The sequence below is a fragment of the Salvelinus sp. IW2-2015 genome, linkage group LG7 (genome assembly GCF_002910315.2).
Source record: "Salvelinus sp. IW2-2015 linkage group LG7, ASM291031v2, whole genome shotgun sequence".
Taxonomy (NCBI): domain Eukaryota; kingdom Metazoa; phylum Chordata; class Actinopteri; order Salmoniformes; family Salmonidae; genus Salvelinus; species Salvelinus sp. IW2-2015.
Window position 1 is genome coordinate 32,252,478 of NC_036847.1, and position 26,346 is coordinate 32,278,823.

General features: G+C 43.4%; 2 protein-coding genes across 2 annotated transcripts in view; one reads left to right on the forward strand and one right to left on the reverse strand.

The window, feature by feature from the left end:
- The first annotated feature begins 7,371 nt into the window (after positions 1-7,371).
- LOC111966836 (elastase-1) lies at positions 7,372-13,703 on the forward strand. Its single transcript, XM_023991788.2, has 5 exons — positions 7,372-7,668; positions 10,421-10,658; positions 10,750-11,012; positions 11,214-11,359; positions 12,809-13,703. The coding sequence occupies exons 1-5, from the start codon at positions 7,572-7,574 to the stop codon at positions 13,046-13,048; spliced, it is 984 nt and encodes a 327-aa protein (XP_023847556.1). The 5' UTR covers positions 7,372-7,571; the 3' UTR covers positions 13,049-13,703.
- Positions 13,704-13,900: 197 nt separating this feature from the next.
- The window catches only part of dip2ba (disco-interacting protein 2 homolog Ba), a 118,625-nt gene continuing 106,179 nt past the window's right edge, over positions 13,901-26,346 (reverse strand). Inside the window, 8 exon segments of the mRNA XM_070444590.1 lie at positions 13,901-17,983; positions 18,384-18,507; positions 21,434-21,608; positions 24,642-24,716; positions 25,260-25,317; positions 25,425-25,486; positions 25,638-25,808; positions 26,001-26,169. Coding sequence (XP_070300691.1) covers positions 17,731-17,983; positions 18,384-18,507; positions 21,434-21,608; positions 24,642-24,716; positions 25,260-25,317; positions 25,425-25,486; positions 25,638-25,808; positions 26,001-26,169 — 1,087 coding nt within the window. The 3' untranslated portion in view covers positions 13,901-17,730.

Here is a 26,346-nt window from a genome sequence, read left to right on the forward strand (position 1 = left end):
GTCATAAAAATAAGTCCTACTAATGTCTTTTCCACCAGGTTTGGAACACTGGGCAGTGACTGCCAGCAGCGGCAGCTCCACCTCTGTGGGAGCACAAGCCGTGTGAACATTGCTTGGATTGTGTTGCCAGCTATTTGCTATGAGGGGAACTGCCCCAATGAAATCGCAGGTCATTATAGCATAAATTACAACTGCACAAAGTAAATGCACCGTCCCGTGTCGCTCAAATGTGTGTCTGTTCAGTCAGAATTTCTGAGTCTGTTCTAGTCTCCTCCTCCCAATGAGTCTCTCGCACCAGACGACTTACAGTGCATTCGGAAAGTATTCAGACCCCTTCCCTTTTTCCACATTTTGTTACCTTACAGCCTTATTCTAAAATTGATACAAATATTTTTTCCCCTCATCAATCTACACACAATACCCCATAATGTCAAAGGGAAAACAGGTTTTTTGAATATTTTGCACATTTAAAAAAAAAAATACAAAACAGAAATAACTTATTTGCATAAGTATTCAGACCCTTTGCTTTGAGACTACAAAATTGAGAAGCCATGAGGTCAAAGGAAATGTCTGTAGAGCTCCGAGACAGGATTGGGTCGAGGCACAGATCTGCGGAAGGATACCACAAAATGTCTGCAGCATTGAAGGTCCCCAAAAATACAGTGGCCTCCATCATTCWYAAATGGAAACAGCTTGGAACCACCAAGACTCTTCCCAGAGCTGGCCGCCCCGGCCAATCTGAGTAATCGGGGGAGAAGGGCCTTGGTCAGGGAAGTGACCAAGATCCCGATGGTTACTCTGACAGCGCTCCAGAGTTCCTCTGTGGAGATGGGAGAACCTTCTAGAAGGACAACCATCTCTGCAGCACTCCACCAATCAGGCCTTTATGGTAGAGTGGCCAGACGGAAGCCACTCCTCAGTAAAAGGCACCTGACAGCCCGCTTGTAGTTTGCCAAAAGTACCTAAAGGACTCTCAGACTTGAGAAACAAGATTCTCTGGTCTGATGAAACCAAGATTGAACTCTTTGGCCTGAATGCCAAGCATCACGTCTGGAGGAAACCTGGCACCATCCTTACGGTGAAGCATGGTGGTGGCAGCATCATGCTGTAGGGATGTTTTTCAGCGGCAGGGACTGGAGAATAGTCAGGATCGAGGGAAAGATGATAGGAGCAAAGTACAGAGAGATCCTTGATGAAATCCTGCGCTTAGGACTCAGACTATGGGCAAAGGTTCACTTCCACCAGGACAATGACCCTAAGCACAACATGCAGGAGTGGCTACGGACAAGTCTCTGAATATCCTTGAGTGGCCAGCCCATGATGGTTTGTTGGTGATGTGGACGCCAAGAGACTTGAAGATCTCAACCTAATCCACTACAGCCCCATCGATGAGAATGGGGGCGTGCTCGGTCCTCCATTTCCTGAAGTCCACAATTATCTCCTTTGTCTTGATCACGTTGAAGGAGAGGTTGTTGTCCTTGCACCTCCCTATAGGCTGTCTCATCGTTGTCGGTGATCTGGCCTACCACTGTTGTGGCATCGGCAAACTTAATGATGGTGTTTGAGTCGTGCCAGGCCGTGCAGTCATGAGTGAACAGGGAGGGACTGAGCACGCACCCCTGATGGGCCCCCGTGTTGAGGATCAGCGTGGCGGATGTGGTGTTACCTACCCTTACCACCTGGGGGCGGCCCGTCAGGAAGTCCAGGATCCAGTTGCAGATGGAGTGTGTTTAGTCCCAGGGTCCTTAGCTTAGTGATGAGCTTTGACGGAACTATGGTGATGAACGCTGAGCTGTAGTCAATGAATAGCATTCTCACATAGGTTTCTTTTGTCCAGGTGGGAAAGGCAGTGTGGAGTGCAATAGAGATGCATCATTTGGGGATTCTGCTGGTGCGGTATGCAAATTGGAGTGGGTCTAGGGTTTCTGGGATAATGGTGTTGATGTGAGCCATTTACCAGCCTTTCAAAGCATTTCATGGCTATAGATGTGAGTGCTACGGGTCGGTAGTCATTTAGGCAGGTTACCTTAGTGTTCTTGGGCACAGGGACTATGGTGGTCTGCTTGAAACATGTTGGTATTACAGACTCAGACAGGGAGAGGTTGAAAATGTCAGTGAAAACATTTGCCAGTTGGTCAGCGCATGCTCGGAGTACACGTTCTGCTAATCCGTTTATTCTACAATGTAGAAAATAGTATAAAATAAAGAAAAACCCTGGAATGAGTAGGTGTCCAAACTTTTTACCAGTTGTAGGTAGGCTATTTAGATAAATACATTCGCTCAGAGGTGGTTTAAAGTAAACTGCATTCTAAGTTTTGGAACTCGCTCGCATGCTTGTGTTATGGGGGAAAGGTCTACAATGAAAATGACATTAAATTTGCATCTGTTGGCCATCAAGTAGGCTATTCATTTCTACATGTCATTGCAGGTTACTGTTGCCTACCATTTGATAAAATAAATGTTAAAATGACTATATCACTGGAGTCATTGCAAATCAATTTGTGCCTCTTGTGTATCTGGCAAACAGATTTCATAAATAGCCTGTACCTCAGGTTGTTGTTGTAGCCTTGTGTTATTATGCATTTATTCATGGCCATATTTTGTTAATTGAAGTGGAAGTTATCAATTGTGAWCAAGGTCACAGCTATATYGCGCAAATGTATCATTCTCCACATCGAATGTCAGTTTCATTGTGGACTTTTCCATAAAATTWGATTTTGGCATGTTGGCCTATCAGGGGCTATAGGCCACCTGCATCTAGCTCAGTAAACCATGACAAAGTTGAATTGCARTTATAAACCCAGATTTTAGTCAGTAGCCTATGTCTATTGAAATAAGTCAATCTCGCAAATAGGTMTTTTATAATGATTTTTAGACTTACCATCTGGCACATAATACTTGCCTGATTAAATAAAAAATAAAAAAATTATAGCGGCACAATTGCCAGAAAATAGCCTAACATTCGTTTGTTTTTTAAAGTTCATCCAAGTGTTTCTTGCACAGAGATTGAGATCCTCTGTCCAACTTTCATCACTCAAACTCTCCTGTCRGATKTATCTATAGTTATGCACATGCGGAAACGGGATTTATTTAGGCTACAATTATAAACATKTGTTTGAGCCCTGAATGCTGATTGGTTGAAAGCCATGGTATATCAGCTGTGTCCCAAAAATACTTTTTGCTGTTCTAATTAAGTTGGTACCCAGTTAATAGCAATAAGGCACCTCAGGGGTTTGTGGTATATGGCCAATATACCACGGCTAAGGGTTTTGTCTTAAGAACAGTCCTCAGCCGTGCTATATTAGCCATATATCACACCTCCTTGGGCTTTATTGCTTAATCATAGCAGTCAAAACAAGTTAAATCGACATCCATTGATGGAAAATGATCTGGAAAGTTTAATAAGGGCGATTTAGATTTTCTCTTGCAACATAAGCTCGCAATAATTATAAAATATATTTAAAAAAGTAAAATAAAATGTCATTTTACCCCCTTTTTCGTGATATTACGATCTTGTCTCATTGCTGCAACTCCCCAAAGGGCTCGGGAGAAGTGAAGGYCGAGCCACGCTTCCGCTTAACCAGGAAGCCAGCCTACCAATGTATCTGGAGGAAACACCATTCAACTGAAGACCTGGGATTGAACCCCAGGCTGTAGTGACGCCGCAACACTGCGATGCAGTGCCTTAGACGCTGCTCCACGCCACTCGGGAGGCCCTAAGAATTATTATTTTGATGGAAAACAGAATTTGGCTTCTTAGCCTACGTCGTTAAAAATGACGTTGATATTCTTTCTTTAATTGGCTTGATAACGTTCGGGAGAATGTGTTTATTGGATAAATGTGGCAACTCCTCTCTTGCTGCGRARAAAAAAAATGTGGGCTAGTTTTCAGGCCCTGTGGGCGGGTTCCASAGGTCATTGGATTATAATTGTTTTGTAACCCTGGCTCTGAGAGCACGTTGCAGAATCAGGTTCTACTGTAGGTGACAGGGAAACATGTTGTGTTGACTAAAACAGCATAAAACCGGGTCAAATGAATTAGCTAGCTACAGTAATTTTGAGAAATAGTTTGGTTGATTTTTTGGGGTCAAATTAACCAGTTATCTACCTTTGATAAGCAGCTAGGTAGCTATAGCTAGCGGGTAGCTTGCTAGGTCCAATGTCAATTTCAAGTATTTCTAAACTCATATCTGGCGAACTCGGAAATATGAAATTAACTGGCTAGATGATCATGCTTTGTGACATTATGTTAGCTAGATCCCCAATTAGATAATGTGTTTTCACTTAGCTATTGCATTTGCATGGTTGTGGCGTTCTCCCTGGTGCACTCGTTTGTTCGTGAGTTGGCTGCTCGTTCTAGGATAATCTGAACTGTTCAAAACAGTGGCAGTATGTGCAGCAGTGGTCATTCAGTTTTTGACATGCAAATGTTAGATAGGTGTATTTATGCTGTTGCTCAAATGTATATCTAATCAAATAAACTACCGGTAGTTTGAAACCGTGGCATCATATTTCTGTCAATGCCATGCCGCTTTGTTGACAACTGCAATAGTGATGAGTCATTCGCGAATGAGTCGGCTCTAAGAGCCGGCTCGCATATCAGAAGAGCCAAATCTATTTATTAAAAATATTTTTTAAATTAAGATATGAATAATAAAAATATTTAAATGAATAGAATTAACTAATTCAAAGAATGAAAAAAGAAATAAAATAATATAGGCCTAAATGCTCAAGTGCACACACATTCGTTCTGACTGTCTGCTCAGACTAACAGCATCACCTGTTGTTCCTGTCAATCAGACACGCAGTGTCAACCAATGAACCAAAGATACGTGAGGGAGGGCCGAGCCAACTCACTCAGTCACACACTTAGCAGCCGAGGAGAGAGAGGAAGGAAGGACAGCTGTGAAAACAGCTGGAAAATGAGTCGGAAGCACAGTAGCATTTGGATGCATTTTAATAATGTAGACAATGTTAGAGCAAAGTGTAGAATTGCCAAAACAAAATCTCATATAAAGCCRGTTCAACGCACAAGCTACACCAGCATATGCRAACTGTGCACCCAACTGTGAAGCTAGCTATAGCGGAGCTTTGAGAAACTAGCGGGCCTGCTWGTGATAGTGGTGGAGCCAGCACCTCCACACRWGGAGATGTATCCWCTCAGTCAAGTAGGCCTACTCCRCGACCCACAGCAACGCAGTCTTCTATGGACCAGTTTATGCCAAAGTCTATGTCTGCAGCAAAACAAGGCCAAATTGATATTGCATTGGCTAAAATGATTGCCACTGATTTTCAGCCATTTTTGACCGTGGAGGACACAGGTTTTAAAAATGATAGCAATAGTCTAAATCCAATGTACACAATTGAAGCCCACTGTGGACAAAGTGAAAGCAGCTGTGGAATACTTACACAGGAGCACAGTAGGTGCTGAAAAACTAAAGTCTACACAAAGCCAGATGGGGATGCCTGAGCTGAGGCCTAAACAAGACTGAACTACAAGGTGGAATTCAACATTTTATGTTGAAGAGGTTTCTTGAGTCAAAGGATGCCATCATCTCTACCCTGGCCATTGTCAATGCACCTGTTGATGCTCTGACCCAAGAGGAATGGGAGGTGGTGGAGGAGGTGTGCAGAGTCCTGGAACCCTTTGAACAGGTCACTGTGGAGATCAGTGGAGAGAGGTACAGTAAGCAGTTATTACTACATCATTATTTAATCCAGTGTTATATATGTATATGAGCAGTAGATGAGCATGTAGTATCAGTAGACAAAACATGAACCTGAACTAATAAGTTACTGTTCTCTCTTTTCAGCTATGTGACAGCCTCAAAAATGATACTCCTGTGTAACCACAGGACATGTGACAGAGTTGATGGACACCCTATGTTCATCAATGGACAGAAATKGAATATAATCACGTGCTATCAGAAACCGCTGTGCTTGACCCCAGGTTTAAGAAGTTAGCCTTCAGTGATGCTAGAGCAATTGATGAGGCTCTTCAAAGAATAACCTCAGCAGCAGAGAGGGACAGCCCCGGCAGTCAGCTGGCTCAGGCAACAGGAAGAAGAGGGATCAGATGGAGCAGAAGCACCAGCAATAGTGCCACAAACATCTGCTGTTTGGATGCTGTTTGACGAGAGAGCAACTGGGGATGCAGCATGAAGGAATCCCTCAGCAGATGCCATAATGGAGGTCCAGTACTATTTGGAGGAGCCCCTCCAAAGATCTGCAGATCCTCTGAGCTGGTGGAAGAACAAGGCCTCGGTCTACCCACGACTTACTAAAGTCATGACAGGGAGACTCTGCATAGTGGCCACATCTGTTCCCTCAGAGGGTCTTCTCGAAAACGGGACAAATAATTACTGAGAGAAGAAAGCGCATCAGCCCYTCGAAAGTGAGGCAGMTTGCATTTCTGAATGCAAATCTCTCATAAAAGCAAAATATGGTCAGCATTGCTGTGTGCTGCTGGTTATAACATGGCAATAAAGAAGAGAGAGAAAGAGGGACCAGTTTAATGTTTTAAGTGGGATGCTGCAGTTTTGCACATTGTTATTTATTTTTCTTTGATATGTGCAATATTCTATTATTATGTTGTTCAGATTGTATTTGTTTTGAATTGTTACATTTATATGGACTTTGTTAATATACTTTATTTAATACACTATTATGCGTTTCAGATTGTATTCGTTTTGAACGGTTAGATTTATAGGCACTTTGTTTATATACATTAAAAAGTTATACTTTAAATGCAAATGTTTAATAGCATTATTTTTCATAATAAACCAATGCATTTTTAAATACATTGTGGTTAAGGTAGAGTGTGATTTCATTTAATAATTTAATTAGAATTGTTTTAACACCAATCTATATCAAACTATCGTAAACTGTTTGACTTAAAAAAATATATAAAACCTTTTTTTTAAAGAGCCGTTTGGGAGCCAAATGAGCCGGGTCTTTTTGGTGAGCTGAGCCGAACGAGCCGGAATGCCCATCACTAAACTGCAACCATCTCGCACCCCGGGTATTCAGTCAAGCAGCGGCCGCTGCTGCCACTGAGGCCAACAATTAATATTCATAGTTCAAATTTTCTGGGATTTAACTACATGTGCATAAAATCTGTTTAACAAAATATATATATGTTGCAATGACACCGTTTCGTTGGCCTACATATAAGCATATTTTAAAACAGCCTCCACTGCAAAGTGGATTGGACGTTACGTTGGGTGCTTGCGTCAATTCACTCTGGAGTTCTAGAGWGCACTCAGAGTGTGCTCTGGGCGTTCGTAAATTAATCAATTATTCTGCGCTCTGCCCCACTCAGACGAGAGYGCTCTGAAATCGTAGTGAATTTACGAACGCGCCCATTGTGTATAACGAGTTGAGTTCACCAATCATGGTGCTCTGTGGTGTGGCGCTCACCAGTGTTGGTAGTGCGTCATCAAATGTAACAGTTTTTGACCGTTTGAATAAAGACTTCTCGTACCAGTTTGTCAATGTAGCTAGCTAGGTAGTTAGCGAACGCCTGGTCGAGCCATATAGCTAGCAACACCTGGCTAACCTACTTTGCTAACATGAACTCCTGTGCCAAATTGTTCATTTTGATAGCCATCGCAGGAGTTTGTGTTATCTTGTATTTGGCCACTTTGGACGAAAATGTTACAGCGGACCGTGAGTAGCTAGCACAGCGTTTAGTAAACAAACATTCCTTGGCTGATATACCTGTATTATACTCGGTGTATTATATACAGTTGAAGTCGGAAGTTTACATACACTTAGGTTGAAGTCATTAAAACTCGTTTTTCAACCACTCCACACATGTCTTGTTAACAAACTATCGTGTTGGCAAGTCGGTTAGGACATCTACTTTGTGCATGACACAAATCATTTTTCCAACAATTGTTTACAGACAGATTATTTCACAAATAATTCACTGTATCACAATTCCAGTAGGTCAGAAGTTGACTGCCTTTAAACAGCTTGGAAAATTCCAGAAAATGATGTCATGGCTTTAGAAGCTTCTGATAGGCTAATTGACATCATTTGAGTCAATTGGAGGTGTACCTGTGGATGTATTTCAAGGCCTACCTTCAAACTCAGTGCCTCTTTGCTTGGGAAAATCAAAAGAAATCAGCCAAGACCTCAGAAAAAATTGTAGACCTCCACAAGTCTGGTTCATCCTTGGGAGCAATTTCCAAACGCCTGAAGGTACAACGTTCATCTGTACAAACAATAGTACGCAAGTATAAACACCATGGAACTACGCAGCCGTCATACTGCTTAGGAAGGAGACGCGTTCTGTCTCCTAGAGATGAATGTACTTTTTTACCCCCTTTTTCTCCTCAATTTCRTGGTATCCAATTGTTAGTAGTTACTGTCTTGTCTCATCGTTACAACTCCCGTACAGGCTCGGGAGAGACAAAGGTCGAGAGCCATGCGTCCTCCGAAACACAACCAAGCCGCACTGCTTCTTAACACAGCGCGCATCCWACCCGGAAGCCAGCCACACATTGAAACACCGTACACCTAGCGACCTGGTCAGCGCGCACTGCGCCCGGCCCGCCACAGGAGTCGCTAGTGCGCGATGAAACAAGGATATCCCTACCGGCCAAACCCTCCCTAACCCGGACGACGCTAGGCCAATTGTGCGTCGCCCCATGGACCTCCCGGTCGTGGCCGGCTGCGACAGAGCCTGGGCTCGAACCCAAGATTAACGTACTTTTGTGTGAAAAGTGCAAATCAATACCAGAACAAAGGACCTTGTGAAGATGCTGGAGGAAACAGGTACAAAGTATCTATATCCACAGTAAAAGGAGTCCTATATYGACATAACCTGAAAGGCCGCTCAGTAAGGAAGAAGCCACTGCTCTAAAACCGCCATAAAAAAGCCAGACTACGGTTTGCAACTGCATATGGGGATGAAGATTGTACTTTTTGTARAAATGTCCTCTGGTCTGATGAAACAAAATTAGAACTGTTTGGCCATAATGACCATTGTTATGTTTGGAGGAAAAAGGGGGAAGCTTGCAAGCCGAAGAACACCATCCCAACCGTGAAGCACGGGGGTGGCAGCGTCATGTTGTGGGGGTGCTTTGCTGCAGGATGGACTGGTGCACTTCACAAAATAGATGGCATCGTGAGGAAGGACAATTATGTGGATATATTGAAGCAACATCTCAAGACATCAGTCAGGAAGTTAAAGCTTGGTCGCAAATGGGTCTTCCAAATGGACAATGACCCCAAGCATACTTCCAAAGTTGTGGCAAAATGGCTTAAGGGCAACAATGTAAAGGTATTGGAGTGGCCATCACAAAGCCCTGACCTMAATCCTATAGAAAATGTGTGGGCAGAACTGAAAAAGTGTGCGAGCAAGGAGGCCTACAAACCTGACTCAGTTACACCAGCTCTGTCAGGAGGAATGGGCCAAAATTCACCCAACTTATTGTGGGAATCTTGTGGRAGGCTAACCGAAACGTTTGACCCAAGTTAAACAATTTAAAGGCAATGCTACCAAATACTAATTGAATGTATKTAAACTTCTGACCCACTGGAAATGTGATGAAAGAAATATAAGCTGAAATAAATAATTCTCTCTACTATTCTGACATTTCACATTMTTAAAATTAAGTGGTGATCCTAACTGACCTAAGACAGGGAATCTTTACTAGGATTAAATTTCAGAAATTGTGAAAAACTGAGTTTAAATGTATTTGGCTAAGGTGTATGTAAACTTCCGACTTCAACTGTATACACCTGTATAATTTAATGCCTATACAAACGAAATCATGATTCAATACAATGTTTTAGCCTATTCAAAATATGCTGATGATATGGCTCTAGTTGGCCTTCAGCTTGAGGGCACGATGCACATATTGACCTAAATCACGTAGATGACAAGGTGCCCTTCAGTCTTGTTAATGCTGATGATGAATGTCTTTGCCCATTGATGTATTTTAAATGAGGATCTCTTCATGATGATCATGGTTTTAGACCAATGATGCAACACATAGGAACTTAGAACTGCAGTAGTACAATAACACTTTTGCACTTTGATCTGGAGAATGATGTGTTCATCATGGCGTATTAATCCTGGTTTTTGTGTGGTGAAGCCAAAGACAAATTTCCACAATACGTGGAAATTTTCTAAATCTATAAGGTACTCAGCTAAACTGCCGTAGCTATCTGTCATAGCTAGCCTAATCCTAATTCTGCTCCATTGCTGGTATTTATGTTTTTGTTGCCATAAACAGGAGTCTTAATCAAGAAATAACTTGATCATGGATTGTCAGTCAAGTTAGGCCTACTTCTGTGGTAACATTTCCCCATCAGCTTCATGTACCAAGTATTCATGTCTTCAAATGGTGTGGCTGGCAATTAGGCTGAAGCACAAACTCAGGATTGTGGTTCTTGTCTTTGTATTTAGTGAATTGTGGAAAGAGACCAGAGAGACCATCAACGATGTTGCCATTTGACTATGATGATTATGGTGGTGGTCAGTTCGTTGGTGGCACTCCAATTGACCCTAGTATTTGGCCGTGGCAAGTCTCCATCATGCACCGTCCGACCGCAGCAGATCCTTTTCAGCATCACTGTGGAGGAGCCATCATCAGCCAGGACTGGATACTGACAGCTGCCGTATGTGTTCATGCACCACAGCATCGGTATATACCACAGCATATATATTAAGTCTACCGATTAGCTACTTTACCAGTTGTCTTTTTCCAAAACTTTTCTTTGCCCTTTTTGTTGCAGCCTTTCAAGCAACCTGATAGTCAAAGCTGGGACCACGGATGCAAACCACAATGACGCGAACACACAGGAATTACAAATTGAGAGGATAGTCCCGCACAAACGCTTTAATCCTATCACACTGCGATACAACATTGCACTTCTGAAGTTGAAACCCCCCCTTGTATTCAACACCTTTGTGGATGAAATTTGCATCCCAGATAATTCCAATGTTGAAGAACATCAGTATGGTATCTGCCACATCACAGGCTATGCAGGGCCCAATGGTAAGTCTTACAACAAAATTACACGGTTTGCATTGTCAAAGTAGAGCWGGCCATATAGCCTACTGTAGGGGGCTTGAAATGATGGTCATGGGAAGAGCAGGTGTCCTTAATGTTTTGTATACTCAGTGTATTAAAAACAAAAATATTATAGTGTATAAGCCTTTAACACAAATTACGGTTAACCTATTTGCTCTTTGACAGCAAACACCAGCATTTTACAAGAAGCAGAAGTGAAGAAAATTGGCAATCCCAAGTGTAACATGCCTAACTGGTGGAACTACAAAGTGGCTGGGGACATGTTTTGTATGTCTCATCCCAGTGGCATGGGTGGTCCTGATGGTTGTGAGGTAAACAGAGGCTGATACAACCTGTTACATACCAGACAAGAGATGTGTCCCAAATGGCACCCCTTTTGACCAGAGCCCTGGGGTGTGCACCCCTTTTGACCAGAGCCCTACGGTGTCATTTGGGACACAGACATGTCCTACATTTTGTTTAATCTCTGACATTTTAGATAACATGTTAGTTAGACAAAAATATAAAAGCAAAATATAAAGTGTTCTTTTATTTCAGCTCTTGAAACATGAAACATCTCAGAAATGTCCCATATGCACAAAGATCTCAAATGTTGTGCACATTTGTTTACATCCCTGTTAGTGAGCGTTTCTTTAGCCAAGATAAATCCATCCACCTGACAGGTGTGGTATATCAAGAAGCTGATAACACAACATGATCATTATACAGGTGCACATTGTGCTGGGGACAACAAAAGGCAACTCTAAAATGTTCAGTTGTCACAACGCAATGCTACAGATGTCTCAAGTTGAGGGACTGTGCTATTGGCATGCTGATGGCAAGAATGTCCACCAGAGCTGTTGCCAGATAATTGCATTTTTATTTCTCTACCATAAGCTGCCTCCGTCGTTTTAAAGAATTAGGCAGTACGTCCAAATGGCCTCACAACCGCAGACCACATGTATGGCGGTTTGCTGATGTCAACGTTGTGAACAAAGTGCCCCATGGGGGCAGTGGGGTTATGGTATGGGCAGGCATAAGCTATGGACAACAAACAAAATGGCATTTTATTGATGGCAAATTGAATGCACAGAGAYACCGTGACGAGATCCTGAGGTCCATTGTTGTGCCATTCATCCTCTGCCCTCGMCTCATGTTTTCAGCATGATAATGCACAGCCCCATGCCACAAGGATCTGTACACAATTCCTGGAAGCTGAAAAATGTCCCAGTTCTTCCATAGCCTGCATAATCACCAGACATGTCACCCATTGAGCATGTTTGGGATGCTCTGGATCGATGTGTACAACAGTGTGTTCCAGTTCCTGCCAATATTCAGCAACTTTGCATAACCATTGAAGAGTAGGAGGACAACATTCCACAGCAGGCCACAATCAACAGCCTGATCAACTATGCAAAGGGGATGTCACGCTGCATCAGGCAAATGGTGGTCACACCAGATACTGACTGGATTTCTGATCCACCCCCCTACCTTATTTTTAAAGGTACAGTATCTGTGACCAACAGATGCATATCAGTATTCCCAGTCATGTGAAATCTATAGATTAGGGCCTCATTTATTTCAATTGACTGATTTCCTTATATGAACTGTAACTCAGTAAAATCTTTGAAATTGTTGCATTTAAATTTTTGTTAATTTATGGTGTAAAAATCCATGTTATGATAATTAATATTCTTCTAAGAAAATCACCTCCTGAAAGAACATGAATCCCAAGTCACAAAGTAGTTTTAAATGTTTGCTTATCGCTTGTTTTTCCTCAGATGAATCTTGGGGGCCCTGTGAGCTGCTTCATGCCTGCAAACAACCGCTACTACATCTATGGGGTGCGGGTATATACCAAGGACTGTGGTGTGCCTCGGCGGCCCAACATTTACCTCAAAGTGAGCAAGCATTTCTACTGGATTCAAAGAGAAGTTGGGGACAGCACCCCCCCTATCCTTGCACCAATTCACAGTCGCTCTTTGGCCATGTGTGTGCTTTTTGCTTTCCAGTTTAGCTAAAATGGTGATTTGACAGTTTCCACACCAGTTACATTTGTGACATTCTATTTATTAAATTTAATTTGAGAGCAGTCTAAATATTTTTAACTAAACATATGATACTATAAATAAAAGTATGGAGCAAAGGATTTTGAGCGCTGTTAAGCTTTGATATCTCAGACGACACAAATGAAGGTGACACCCTCCCACACACTTACCAAAAGTCATGCAGAGTAAGGTGATGTACCTCAAGGCATGACTGACTGACTCAGCCCCCCATGGGTAGGACGCCCCTGGTGGCAGGGAGCAGCGCCATAGACACCAGGCTTGGAGGGGTGGGGGGGATGAATAGTAGAGACAGTCAAATGTTTGCCATGCAACATCAGGGTAGATGCTACTGTACGTAGTGACTTTTTTGTTGATGCAGATTGTAGAACATTGGGTTGCCTTGTCTTTGATATCTCAGATGACACAAATTAAGTAGACTTTACCCCCCACATACCCTCATACCAAAATGTAACTTGCCTGCAAATGTTGTGAAAAGCTGAAGTTAAGCCAAGAGATCTAGAAAACACTCGGACATTCAGCTGAGAAAGATGGCATTTTCCTCTGTAATAATGTGGTAATGCACAATATTTTCATAATCTCTTTTCATTAGTCTCCGCCACAGCATCTCTTTTCAACACTTTTAGGCATTCAGCGACTGAGCAGCCCAACCACAAATGACAGAAGTGGGTGGGCTGTTGATGTTCAAAATGAAGTGACTGTCAGGTTGTAACACCAAATCAGACATCAAGTGGGAGAGGCTGTAGCGGAAACCAGCGCCTGTGAAAAGAGACTAGTGGCTTTACAGATCACAGAGCAGAGACATGCTGACAAAAGCAGATTTTTATTGTTTCATTTTGCTAAACCAAATAGAAACCAAATGATCCCCATTGACAACATGACCGAACGTTGGTCAAATAGGACACGTTTGCCTCTGAGTTGGAACTCATTGCATCACTGACTATATTGAAAAGATCTTTTACAGCATTTATGCATAGTGAATAGCCTTGAGGTATATATATTTTGGGCCCTTGAGGTTTACAAATAACATTAATCATCCGAAATATATTGTTTTATCACTACACAAGTACAGTACATTGTGCTTACAATAGACTAAAAGCTTAACATCCTTTATTGTTTTCAGTTTTACTGCAATTGGCACAGTGTTTATTACAAAATATATGGAAATATTGGCAATCCTGATCGTTTATCCTAGCCTGGTCCCATACCTGTTTGTGCTTTTGCCAATTGGAGCTGGCACAATAGTACAAAGAGGCTGGAACTCAAGCTAGGTTTGTCCATGGATAGATTCTTGAAAAAGTTTCCCCTTATTTCCAGTTTTGGATAGCACCAATGTGTCTAATGAATATATGGCAGGACAACATGTTGTCACACCCATAGAATTAGATTGAGTAGAACGGGCTTGGAACCGCTCACACCATGGCGATTTGAGTGGTAAATTCCTTCTAGTTCTATGGTCACACCAGTATAAGATGATCATTTAAACATGCAAAGGTGGAATGATACAGTAGCAGCTTGGCAAGAAAGCCAAATACCACAGAATAGTCCCAAAAACATTTTTTATGAATCATTAAACTTTACTCTAAAGATGGACTTAAGTTACAATGTTTGTCATTCAAGTAGTTTTAACAACTTCCTAAATCAAACAAGCTGAATCAAACAAGCTGCTGTTAAATGTAGGATAGTTGAAATCTTGCATGAAAAACATTACAATCATTTAAATAATGAATTTCTCATTTGGATGGATGGAATAAAAATTGTTTGATGCTAGGCTGAATCATTGGGATGTCCTGCTAGAGTCAACCCCAAAAAATTACATTACAGTGAATGACATAAAATAGGCCAATCAACAAAAAAGAAACTGGCATTTTGGAGCAAAAATATTGTTCAATATTTTGATGTTCATTTAATTAAAAAGGGAAATTAAACTTTTTTCCACAAGGAAAGGCAAACGATGTCACCATTTAAACCATACGATCACACACACCAGTAATAATGATATGGAAAAGTGCAAATTGTTACCACCTGCCAAACCATATGATACGCTTCCTTTAATTTTGCAATGTGTTACTTAGCCTACGTTTAAGTCTGTGATGCAGAAATTTGCTGTCAAGTATGAAAGATCAGTCAAGTTTTATGAACAAAGAATAAGTTCATAATTGCAATGTACACAGTAACACCAGTTATACATTTTTTGACCTCTATACCCTATACGGTCAACATCTTACCCTTCACAATCCCTTTTCTAGTCATAATACAATCAGAATAATTCAATTAAAACCTTTGACAAATAAAATCAGTAACAGTATTACAAGTTCCACAGGTTTTATAAGGCAAGAATTTGTCCTCATCTTATACCCACTGCCAACTGGGTTTGGTAATTCACCAAGTCCTTGATTTATGAAGATGTCACGTTTCATGATGACACAAAACAAAAGGGAAAGGGGTATACCTAGTCAGTTGTACAACTGAATGCATTCAACTGAAATGTGTCTTCCACATTTAAAAGGCACAGCAGTCTTCCGACATCCCAGATGTAGCCTCATGTGAAGTTAGTCAGAGTTATAGATGCCCCTTGGTGACTCAATGGGCACTCCAGAATCAACAAACAAGCCTAGCAATTGACTAGCCACGGACACCAAGGCTTTGCCATCTGAAAGCCTGTGACAGAGGCCAGCAGCTGACTGACTGATACTTATTCAAGCTAAGATAGTGATTCCGCAGAGGAGCCTCCATGATATCAAGTCAGCCAGCAAGTTAATCAGAAGTCAAGTTTATTGTTCCATATTACCAGTATTTTGTGCTTGCTAGATATTTAAATAATGACGATAAATACAGTTGTGTAAAGATAAATATCTACAGCAGTTTAGTCGTATGTCTGTACATACATATAACCCTGACCCCATAAAACAGCATTACAGTTAAACAGGAGTCAATTTTATTTACATGATCGATGAGAACTCTCATGGAACGATTCCTGCTCATACATCAAGACCTTCAAATATTGTCCCCCAAAAATAAACACTGTCTGTTTTGTTGTGCGAGTTTGCTGCTGGTATGTTTATGTTGCACATCTTTTTCATTCCATACCAATGACAAGTGTGTTTTAAAAGTGAATTCTTCTAGCACGACTAAAAGCTTTTAACATAGCAGTAAAGTGTAAAAAAACAAACCTAGATCTATGGGACAGACACGTAAGATGACCTATCAATTCCAGCTCTGCAGTAAGTACAGCTACAGAGGTACAGGCGTTAGTCTGGCTCAGTGGGCTGTACTTACTGCTGCTATTGTATTGTTTGTGATATTGTTTAGTTCTTATGCATTTCTTGATGAAAAATGGAAGTGAGTAGAGGAGGTCAGTCTCCCATCAACAATCCAGGGGACATATAGGCTGCGTCTGAAATAGCACCCTATTCCCTATTTAGTGGACTACTTTTGACCAAGGCCCATAGGGTAGTACACTATATAGGTTGCCATTTGGGACGTACAATACGCATGGTCCCAGGTCTTTACAACTCCTTTGGTCATTGTCTCATGAGGAGTTGACAAGACGGCATAAACAGATCTGGGACATGGCTAGGTGAGACAGGAGAGATTATGGAAGGACAAGGAAAGGTTAAAGTGCATGGGGGAAGCTTCCAGCTCGTCACGTTGACTCCACAGTCCTATCCTGACCAACATGACGGACTGTGGACCACTCAGGAGAGAGGAGAGAGCAGGGTACATGCTGAACCAGGGAATGGATTGAGATGAGAAACACACCTCTGTATTTTCTTCTATAAAACAAGATTCACAATAATAATGTCTGGGGATAAAATCATGGTTAGGAGCAGTTTGGGAGAGACAGTGGATGAGGGTATTGGCAAACATCTACTTGATAGGTGGACCCAAGTGTCAATCAAAGAGGAGAAACCAATCATCTTCCTACTCTGTCAGTGGGAGGCAGGGAGTGGTTGGATAAGCACCAGTAAGAAGCAGCAAAACCCCATGCAGACAGACGTGCTCTAACTTCACTCCCGCCCACAGCCTTAATAAACAGTCTCTGTTTCATAGAGAGTAGACTTTGGCCGAGAGAGAAAGAACACTGGGGCAGGAATTACTGTAACAGGATGGTTAAACCAAGTCCAAGCCCATCCACCAATGCTACTCCTGCCCTGTCCTGCCACTCTGTCCCACTGCCAGATGAGTGAGTGTGAGGTCCATTCTTGGGAGAAGCAGTCCACCCCCAGCCCCCTCTCTGTGTCTAGCGCCCCCTCTCAGAGCCTCTATACTCTAGCCTCCACCCCAGTGGACCCCCATAGCCAGCCTCCATCCCAGTGGACCCCCATAGCCAGCCTCCATCCCAGTGGACCCCCATAGCCAGCCTCCATCCCAGTGGACCCCCATAGCCAGCCTCCATCCCAGTGGACCCCCATAGCCAGCCTCCATCCCAGTGGACCCCCATAGCCAGCCTCCATCCCAGTGGACCCCCATAGCCAGCCTCCATCCCAGTGGACCCCCATAGCCAGCCTCCATCSCAGTGGACCCCCATAGCCAGCYTCCATCCCAGTGGACCCCCATAGCCAGCTTSCATCGCAGTGGACCCCCATAGCCAGCCTCCACTCCAGTGTGAATGGGGCCTGGGCCCTCCTCACATCTCACATGTTATAGGCCACGTAGATGGGGTCCAGCTGGTCGGCCAGGAACGAGTCCCGGAGGTGCATCCTCTGCTTCTCTCCCCGGGAGTTGATGGGGATGACCCCCGGGTCAACGACGACCACCACGCCCACAATCAGGTGGTGCTCCTCCAGAACCACGTTGGTCACCAGAGGCACCAAGTCCAGGGCCTCCTGCTCCGACCCGGCCAGCTCTGCCACTACCACCAGGAGGTTGGTCCACGTGAACACAGCACTGTGGAGAGAGAGAGAGAGAGAGAGACAGTCATTCATCAAGTTAACATTCAGCGGTCCACGTGAACACAGCACTGTKGAGAGAGAGAGAGACAGCCACCCATCAAGTTAACATTCAGGGGTCCACAGCAGACAGAGAGAATGACCGGCACCACAGTCAGTCACTCATCAAGTTCAACACTGGTTCCAATGGTTCAGTGGGTTAGAGCACGGTGCTGGTGTACCCTTCCCATTCTTTCTCAACACCAAGGAAACCAAACATGTGGGTTTATACTAGATACAGTATATGTCAATGACAAACACAGTTCTGGTACAGACCACAAAACAGTCACATCAGGTTACAATACACCTAGTGAAGCATGTATGTACTGTGTGTGTCTGAGCAGACAACAGTATCTCACCTCTCAGCGATGCTGCGGTGTGCCCGGGACACAGAGGTCTCGATGTCGATGGGGTGGTAGCGAAGCCCCCTGAGCTCCAACGTCTCATCCAGCTGGCCCACCACAAACAGAGCGTCATGACGATCTGAAGGGAAGGCAGGCAGATGGATCAGGAGTGAAAATAGATTTGTCATCAACACAGACCGCTTAGAAACCCAACATCCAATGGTGCTGCTTTTATCTCAATATCAAATCATTTCTGGGTAACAATTAAGTACCTTCATGTGATTGCTTTCAATTAAAATGGTTAAACAAAAATAGCTTCATAGTAAAGAGCAATTTTGCTAGGACTGTCTGGGAGTTGTCTGAGTGGGGAGGGGAAAACTGAAAACGAACTGTTATTGGCAGACAGGATTGGAACGCTTTCTTATTGGTCTATTAACCAATTTACCGCCTAGTGATGTCACCAGGCAGGCCAAAGCTCCATCCCACCAAACCAGGCTGAAATTTCAGGCAATATTTTCAAACAGCTCTTACACTAAAAGGGTATTATCATAATTATCACAGTATTATTTCAACCTCATCCACTGCACCCATCTGGTGTATGTGACAATAGAATACATTTACAAAAAACACAGAAAAATAAACATTTTGACTGCACTGGGCCTTTAAAAAAAAATCTGGTTGGTTTTAAAGCACAATCAAATCAAAATGTATTTGTCACATGCGCCAAATACAACAGGTGTAGACCTTACAGTGAAATGCTTACTTACAAGCCCTTAACCAACAATGCAGTTAAGAAAATACCACAAAGAAACTAATAATTAAAGAGCAGCAGTAAAATAACAATAGCGAGGCTATATACAGGGGGTACCGGTGTCGAGGTAATATGTACATGTAGGTAGAGTTATTAAAATTACTATGCATAGATAATAACAGAGTAGCAGCAGCGTATAAGGGGGGCAATGCAAATAGTCTGGGTAGCCATTTGATTAGAATTTCATCAGTCTTATGGCTTGGGGGTAGATGCCTCTTGGACCTAGACTTGGCACTCTGGTAATGCTTGCCGTGCGGTAGCAGAGAGAACAGTCTACGACTAGGGTGGCTGGAGTCTTTGACAATGTTTAGTGCCTTCCTCTGACACCGCCTGATATAGAGGTCCTGGATGGCAGGAAGCTTGGCCCCGGTGATGTACTGGGCCGTACGCACTACCTTCTGTAGTGCCTTGCGGTCGGAGGCCGATCAGTTGCCATACCCGGCAGTGATGCAATCCGTCAGGATGCTCTCGATGGTGCAGCTGTTAAACCTTTTGAGGATCTGAGGACCCATGCCAAATCTTTCCAGTCTCCTGAAGGGGAATAGGTTTTGTTGTGCCCTCTTCACGACTGTCTTGGTGTGCTTGGACCATGTTAGTTTGTTGGTGATGTGGACGCCAAGGAACTTGAAGCTCTCAAGCTGCTCCACTACAGCCCCGTCGATGAGAATGGGGGTGTGCTCGGTCCTCCTTTTCTTGTTGTCCACAATCATCTTCTTTGTTTTGATCACGTTGAGGGAGAAGTGGTTGTCCTTGCACCACACGGTCAGGTCTCCGACCTCCTCCTTATAGGCGGTCTCATCGTTGATCAGGCCTACCACTGTTGTCATCGGCAAACTTAATGATGGTGTTGGAGTCGTGCCAGGCCGTGCAGTCATGAGTGAACAGGGAGCACAGTAGGGGACTGAGCACGCACCCGAGGGGCCCCCGTGTTGAGGATCAGCATGGCGGATGTGTTGTTACCTACCCTTACCATCTGGGAGCGGCCCGTCAGGAAGTCCAGGATCCAGTTGCAGAGGGAGGTGTTTARTCCCAGGGAACTTAGCTTATTGATGAGCTTTGAGGGCACTATGGTGTTGAACGATGAGCTGTAGTCAATGAATAGCAATTCTCACATCGATGTTCCTTTAGTCCCGGTGTGAAAAGGCAGTGTGGAGTGCAATAGAGATTGCATCATCTGTGGATCTGTTGGGGTGGTCTGCAAATTGGAGTGGGTCTAGGGTTTCTGGGATGATGGTGTTGATGTGAGCCATGACCAGCCTTTCAAAGCATTTCATGGCTACAGATGTGAGTGTTACAGGTCATTTAGGCAGGTTACCTTACGTGTTCTTGGGCACAGGGACTATGGTGGTCTGCTTGAAACATTTTGGTATTACAGACTCAGACAGGGAGAGGCTGAAAATGTCAGTGAAGACACTTGCCAGTTGGTCAGCGCATGCTCGGAGTACACATCCTGGTAATCCGTCTGGCACTGTGGCCTTGTGAATGTTGACCTGTTTAAAGGTCTTACTCACAACGGCTGCGGAAAGCGTGATCACTGTCGTCCGGAACAACTGATGCTCTCATGCATGTTTCAGTGTTACTTGCTGGGAAGGAAGCATAGAAGTTATTTAGCTCATCTGGTAGGTTTGTGTCACTGGGCAGCTCGTGGCTGTGCTTGCCTTTGTAGTCTGTAATAGTTTGCAAGCCAAGCCACATCCGACAAGCGTCGGAGCCGGTGTAGTACGATTTGATTTTAGTCCTGTATTGACGCTTTGCCTGTTTGATGGTTCGTCAGAGGGCATAGTAGGATTTCTTATAAGCTTCCGGATTAGAGTCCCGCTCCTTGAAAGCGGCAGCTCTACACTTTAGCTCAGTGCGACTGTTGCCTGTGATCCATGGCTTTTGGTTGGGGTATGTACGTACAGTCATTGGGGACGACGTCATCAATGCACTTATTGATGAAGCCAGTGACTGATGTGGTGTACTCCTCAATGCCATCGGAAAGAATCCCGGAACATATTCCAGTCTGTGATAGCAAAACAGTCCTGTAGTTTAGCATAGACCAATCTACCCTCTTTCACCTGCAACAATTATATTTGGTGAGATGATCCTAAAACAGAATGAACATGCCTTGTACGACTAAGAACAAGTCTTCAGATTGGTTTGGTGTAGCAACTAGTGGGGGTGAGAATGACCACACCCCAAGAAAGATTTGACTTGGGAGAGTCCATAACATGCTAAATGCTAGGATGGTTACATTAGAAGGGTCTCTAACCTCCGGTGGACCCCAGTAGCTCTGTCCTCTTGACAAAGCCCAGGTATCCCGTCCTGGCCCACAGGGTGTGGGGCTCCCCGAAGCTCAGCCGCGTGTTGAAGTGGTCCGCCTGCAAGCTCTCCTCTCCGTAGATGGTGTAGTAGCCACTGGAACTGTGGGGACTCTGAACCCAGATCTAAACAGAGAGTGAGAGTGTTTTATCATCCTCTACATCAGGGATGGGAAACAGGTGGCCCTCCTTTTGAAGGCCCTCTGATCAATTCCACACAAAAAACACACATACATACATACACATATATATACACACACAGTTGAAGTCGTTACTTTACATACTCCTCAGCCAAATACATTTAAACTCAGTTTTTCACAATTCCTGACATTTAATCCTAGTAAAAATGTCCTGTCTTAGGTCAGTTAGGATCACCACTTTATTTTAAGAATGTGAAATGTCAGAATAATAGTAGAGAGAATGATTTATTTCAGCTTTTATTTCTTTCATCACATTCCGAGTGGTCCAGAAGTTTACATACACTCAATTAGTATTTGTAGTATTGCCTTTAAAATTGTTTAACTTGGGTCAAACGTTTCAGGTAGCCTTCCACAAGCTTCCCACAATAAGTTTGGTGAATTTTGCGCCATTTCTCCTGACAGAGCTGGTGTAACTGAGTCAGGTTTGTAGGCCTCCTTGCTCCGCACACGCTTTTTCAGGTTCGCCCACACATTTTCTATAGGATTGAGGTCAGGGCTTTGTGATGGCCACTCCAATACCTTTACTGTTGCCCTAACCATTTTTGCCACAACCTTTGGAAGTATGCTTGGGTCTTTTCCACTGTGGAAGACCCATTTTGTGACCAAGCTTTAACTTCCTGACTGATGTCTTTGAGAATGTTGCTTCAATATATCCACATAATTTCCTGCCTCATGATGCCATCTATTTTTGTGAAGTGCACCAGTCCCTCCTGCAGCAAAGCATCCCCACACATGATGCTGCCACGCCGTGCTTTACGGTTGGGATGGTTTTCTTCGGCTTGCAAGCCTCCCCCTTTTCCTTCAAACATAACGATGGTCATTATGGCCAACCAGTTCTAATTTTTTTCATCAATCAGAGGACATTCTCCAAAAAGTACCATCTTTGTCCCCATGTGCAGTTGCAAACCGTAGTCTGGCTTTTACGCGGTTTTTGAGCAGTGGCTTCTTCCTTGCTGAGCGGCCTTTCAGGTTATGTCGATATAGGACTCTTTTACTGTGGATATCAGATACGTTTGTACCTGCTTCCTCCAGCATCTTCACAAGGTCCTTTGCTGTTGTTCTGGGACTGATTTGCAATTTTTGCACCAAAGTACGTTCATCTCTAGGAAACAGAATGCGTCTCCTTCCTGAGCGGTATGACGGCTGTGTGTCCATGTGTTTATATACTTGCGTACTATTGTTTGTACAGATGAAGCGTGGCACCTTCAGGCATTTGGAAATATGCTCCCCAAGGATGACCAGACTTGTGGAGGTCTACATTATTTTCTGAGGCTTGGCTGATTTCTTTTGATTTTCCCATGATGTCAAGCAAAGAAGGCACTGAGTTTGAAGGTAGGCCTTGAAATGCATCCACAGGTACACCTCCAATTGACTCAAATTATGTCAATTAGCCTATCAGAAGCTTCTAAAGCCATGACATAATTTTCTGGAATTTTCCAAGCTGTTTAAAGGCACAGTCAACTTAGTGCATGTAAACTTCTGACCCACAGGAATTGTGATACAGTGAATTATAAGTGAAATAATCTGTCTGTAAACAATTGTTGGAAAAATTACTTGTGTCGTGCACAAAGTAGATGTCCTAACCGACTGCCAAAACTATAGTTTGTTTACAAGAAATGTGTGGAGTGGTTGAAAAACGAGTTTTAATGACTCCAAACTAAGTGTATGTAAACTTCTGACTTCAACTGTATATATATTTATTTATAAAAAGAATAAAATCAGAACCCTAGTCGGGTCTCAACTACTGTTGAGAGTTAGAATAGTAGAATACACCAGGTGCCACATGGAAATATTTGCAGAACTGCAACAAACTTGCTTTAAAACTGCAACATTTTATCTACACCCATGGCAAAATGCGTATAATTGCCACAATTAACAAATAAATGTAACATTTCTCTCCCCTGTCAAGAAGTCTGCTATTTTTCAATATTATGCTATCTCTGATTAGCTACCCAGGAAAGGGCTGAAAATAGCCCATATTAATATATGTATCCTAAGAAATAAGGTCATGAAATCAATACTTGCTAACATCAGATAACATTCATATATTAGCCATTTCTGAGACTCACTTAGATAATTAATTTGATGATCCAGCATAGCAATACAAGATATAACATTTATAGAAGAGACAGAAATGCTTATGGGGAGGAGATGCTTATATATAATATATATATATATATATATATATATTATATATATATATATATAATATATATATATATATATATATATATATTCAGAGCCATATCTCTGTAATTGCTTAGAGAAGATCTTATGTCAAGTGTTATTGAAGTGTTGTGGTTGCAGGTTCACCTGGCACATCTAAAGCCTTTTCTTTTGGGGTGTTGGGCAAGATTGAAGTGACTTTGAACAGGGTATGGTAGTAAGTGCCAGAAGCACTGGTTTGTGTCAAGAACTGCAACGCTGCTGGGTATTTCACGCTCAACAGTTTCCTGTGTGAATCAAGAATGGTCCACCACCCAAAGGACATCCAGCCAAATTGACACAAGTGTGGGAAGCATTGGAGTCAACATGAGCCAGCATCCCTGTGGAACGCTTTCAACACCTTGCAGAGTCCATGCGCCGACAAATTGAGGCTGTTCTGAGGGCAAGTGTGTGTGTGTGTGTGTGTGTGTGTGTGGGGGGGGTGCAACTCATGGTTAGGAAGGTGTTCCTAATGTTTAGTATACTCAGTATATATAGTAACCAGGGGCTCTGAGCCCAGATCTGAAGAACAGAAGAGATGGTCATTAACCAGGGAGGTAATATGGAAAAATAAGTGATAGAGAAAGATAAATATATTGACTAGGTCGTAGTAGAGCAAGGTGATGGGGTTAAATTATTGGAGGAGAAGGAGAAGAAACTCTGAAGTCTTTGCTACAATACTCTCACAGCAAACCCCTTTCAACTTGACCATATACCCCCACCACCTGTTCCTCTGTGGTGTCTGCATACTCACCTCTCCTAGATGTGAGTCCCCCAACGGACCCCTGGTCTCTGGGTTCACGATGATCACCCTCACCCCTGGAAGAATCTGCAGACAGGGAGATCAGGTTTAGTAAACAACCCCACGGACACAAGAGGAAGTTTCATTAGAGAAGCAAGAAGTCAAAACACAGTCTAAAGGCGTCCACACACACACAGGTTCGGTTTGCTCCCTGCAGAACTCTGCTCGGTGAAGCGACCGTCTGTGCTCTCATACTCCCTAAAGACTCTCATACTCCCTAAAGAAAAAAGCAGCAACATCACTGTTGTTTATCCCTTTTCAGTCACCACGGCAACAACATAGTCAGAAACACTTCCTCAAAGTAGTCAGAATTAATCTAAGATAAATCGCGAAATCTGACGTTTTTGCAGAGGTCCTAGTCACACAATTGTACATCTAACTGAGATGTTTGACTTCAGATATCGAACTTCACTTTGCCTCAAGAAAAGAAGTGTGTGCACGAACAGCCAAGGAAATAAAAAAACTGATGAACACCAAAACATCACAAAATGTAATCGTAATATATGCGCAAACGGTTTAGACTGGGAAGCATACGGTAAAGCTTTAGTCATCTCAGTGCCATGTACTTACAGTGCCTGACTCCATGAGGGGAAGACTCTGTGGGGCTCCTCGCTCCACCAACCTCACCCTGGAAGACACAGACAGACGGACTCCATTCTCTGCAGTGTATTATACATGACCATGACCAGGAAAACCCTGGGTAAAACCTTAGTGATGTCCGCTAGCTATCCTCACCTGTCATGGCGGAGGGACTTCATGTCTACATAGACGGTGGAGGGATCTGGTCCAGCTGTACCCTGGCAGAGAAACAGAAAGGGAACTTTGTGATCTAAAAAGTCCAAATGAGTCACCATCATTGTTGTTTAGATCCAGCTGTGTGTGCGTATGCATGCATGCATATTTTTTGCGGCTCCCTGCATTTGTATGTGTGTGCGCGCTGGGGCCCACCTGCAAGCAGATGGCTATGTTGACCCTGGATCCAAACGCTGTGCTGACAGCGCGGGGGGAGAGGCCCAGGTCTTTAAACAGCTTGGAGAAGGACTGGGTCAGTGCCAGCCGGGGACGCTCCTCTGCTATCACCACACAGCTCCTCACACACGACAGGTTCACACCCCGCGCCTGCAGACACACAGGTTAATAATACACACAGGGTGGAGACTCCTAGACAGTACACTTACCACCAGCCTCTTCTGGTGTGTGTACAGGACACAGTTGACAGATTTTAGATTCTGGAACCAACACATATCTAGCCATTGGTTAGACTGTGTGTGTGTGTGTGTGTGTGTGTGTGTGTGTGTGTGTGTTCCTCACCTTGAGAGAGTCAGTCTGCGTTCCCAGGCCCTTGGTGCAGAGCTCCATGACAGAGTAGGAACAGAATGTGTCTCTGACCTTGTACTGGCTCAGGGTGCTCAGCCACAGAGGTAAGGACAGCTCCAACTCCATAGGAGGGATCAGGATGGACTGGTGACCCGAGTACACACTGCACACAATATTGGAACTTTCTCTAGTCATTACACAACGTAAAAAGCTGCTGTCACTTTTCTGCTCAATAGAGATCAGCTGCAGTGTCAACAACACTAGATCATAGAGCGACATAGAAGCGGCATAAGGATTATACAAAATGTAGGTGAAATCATGGCAGCCCAGCCATGTCTCT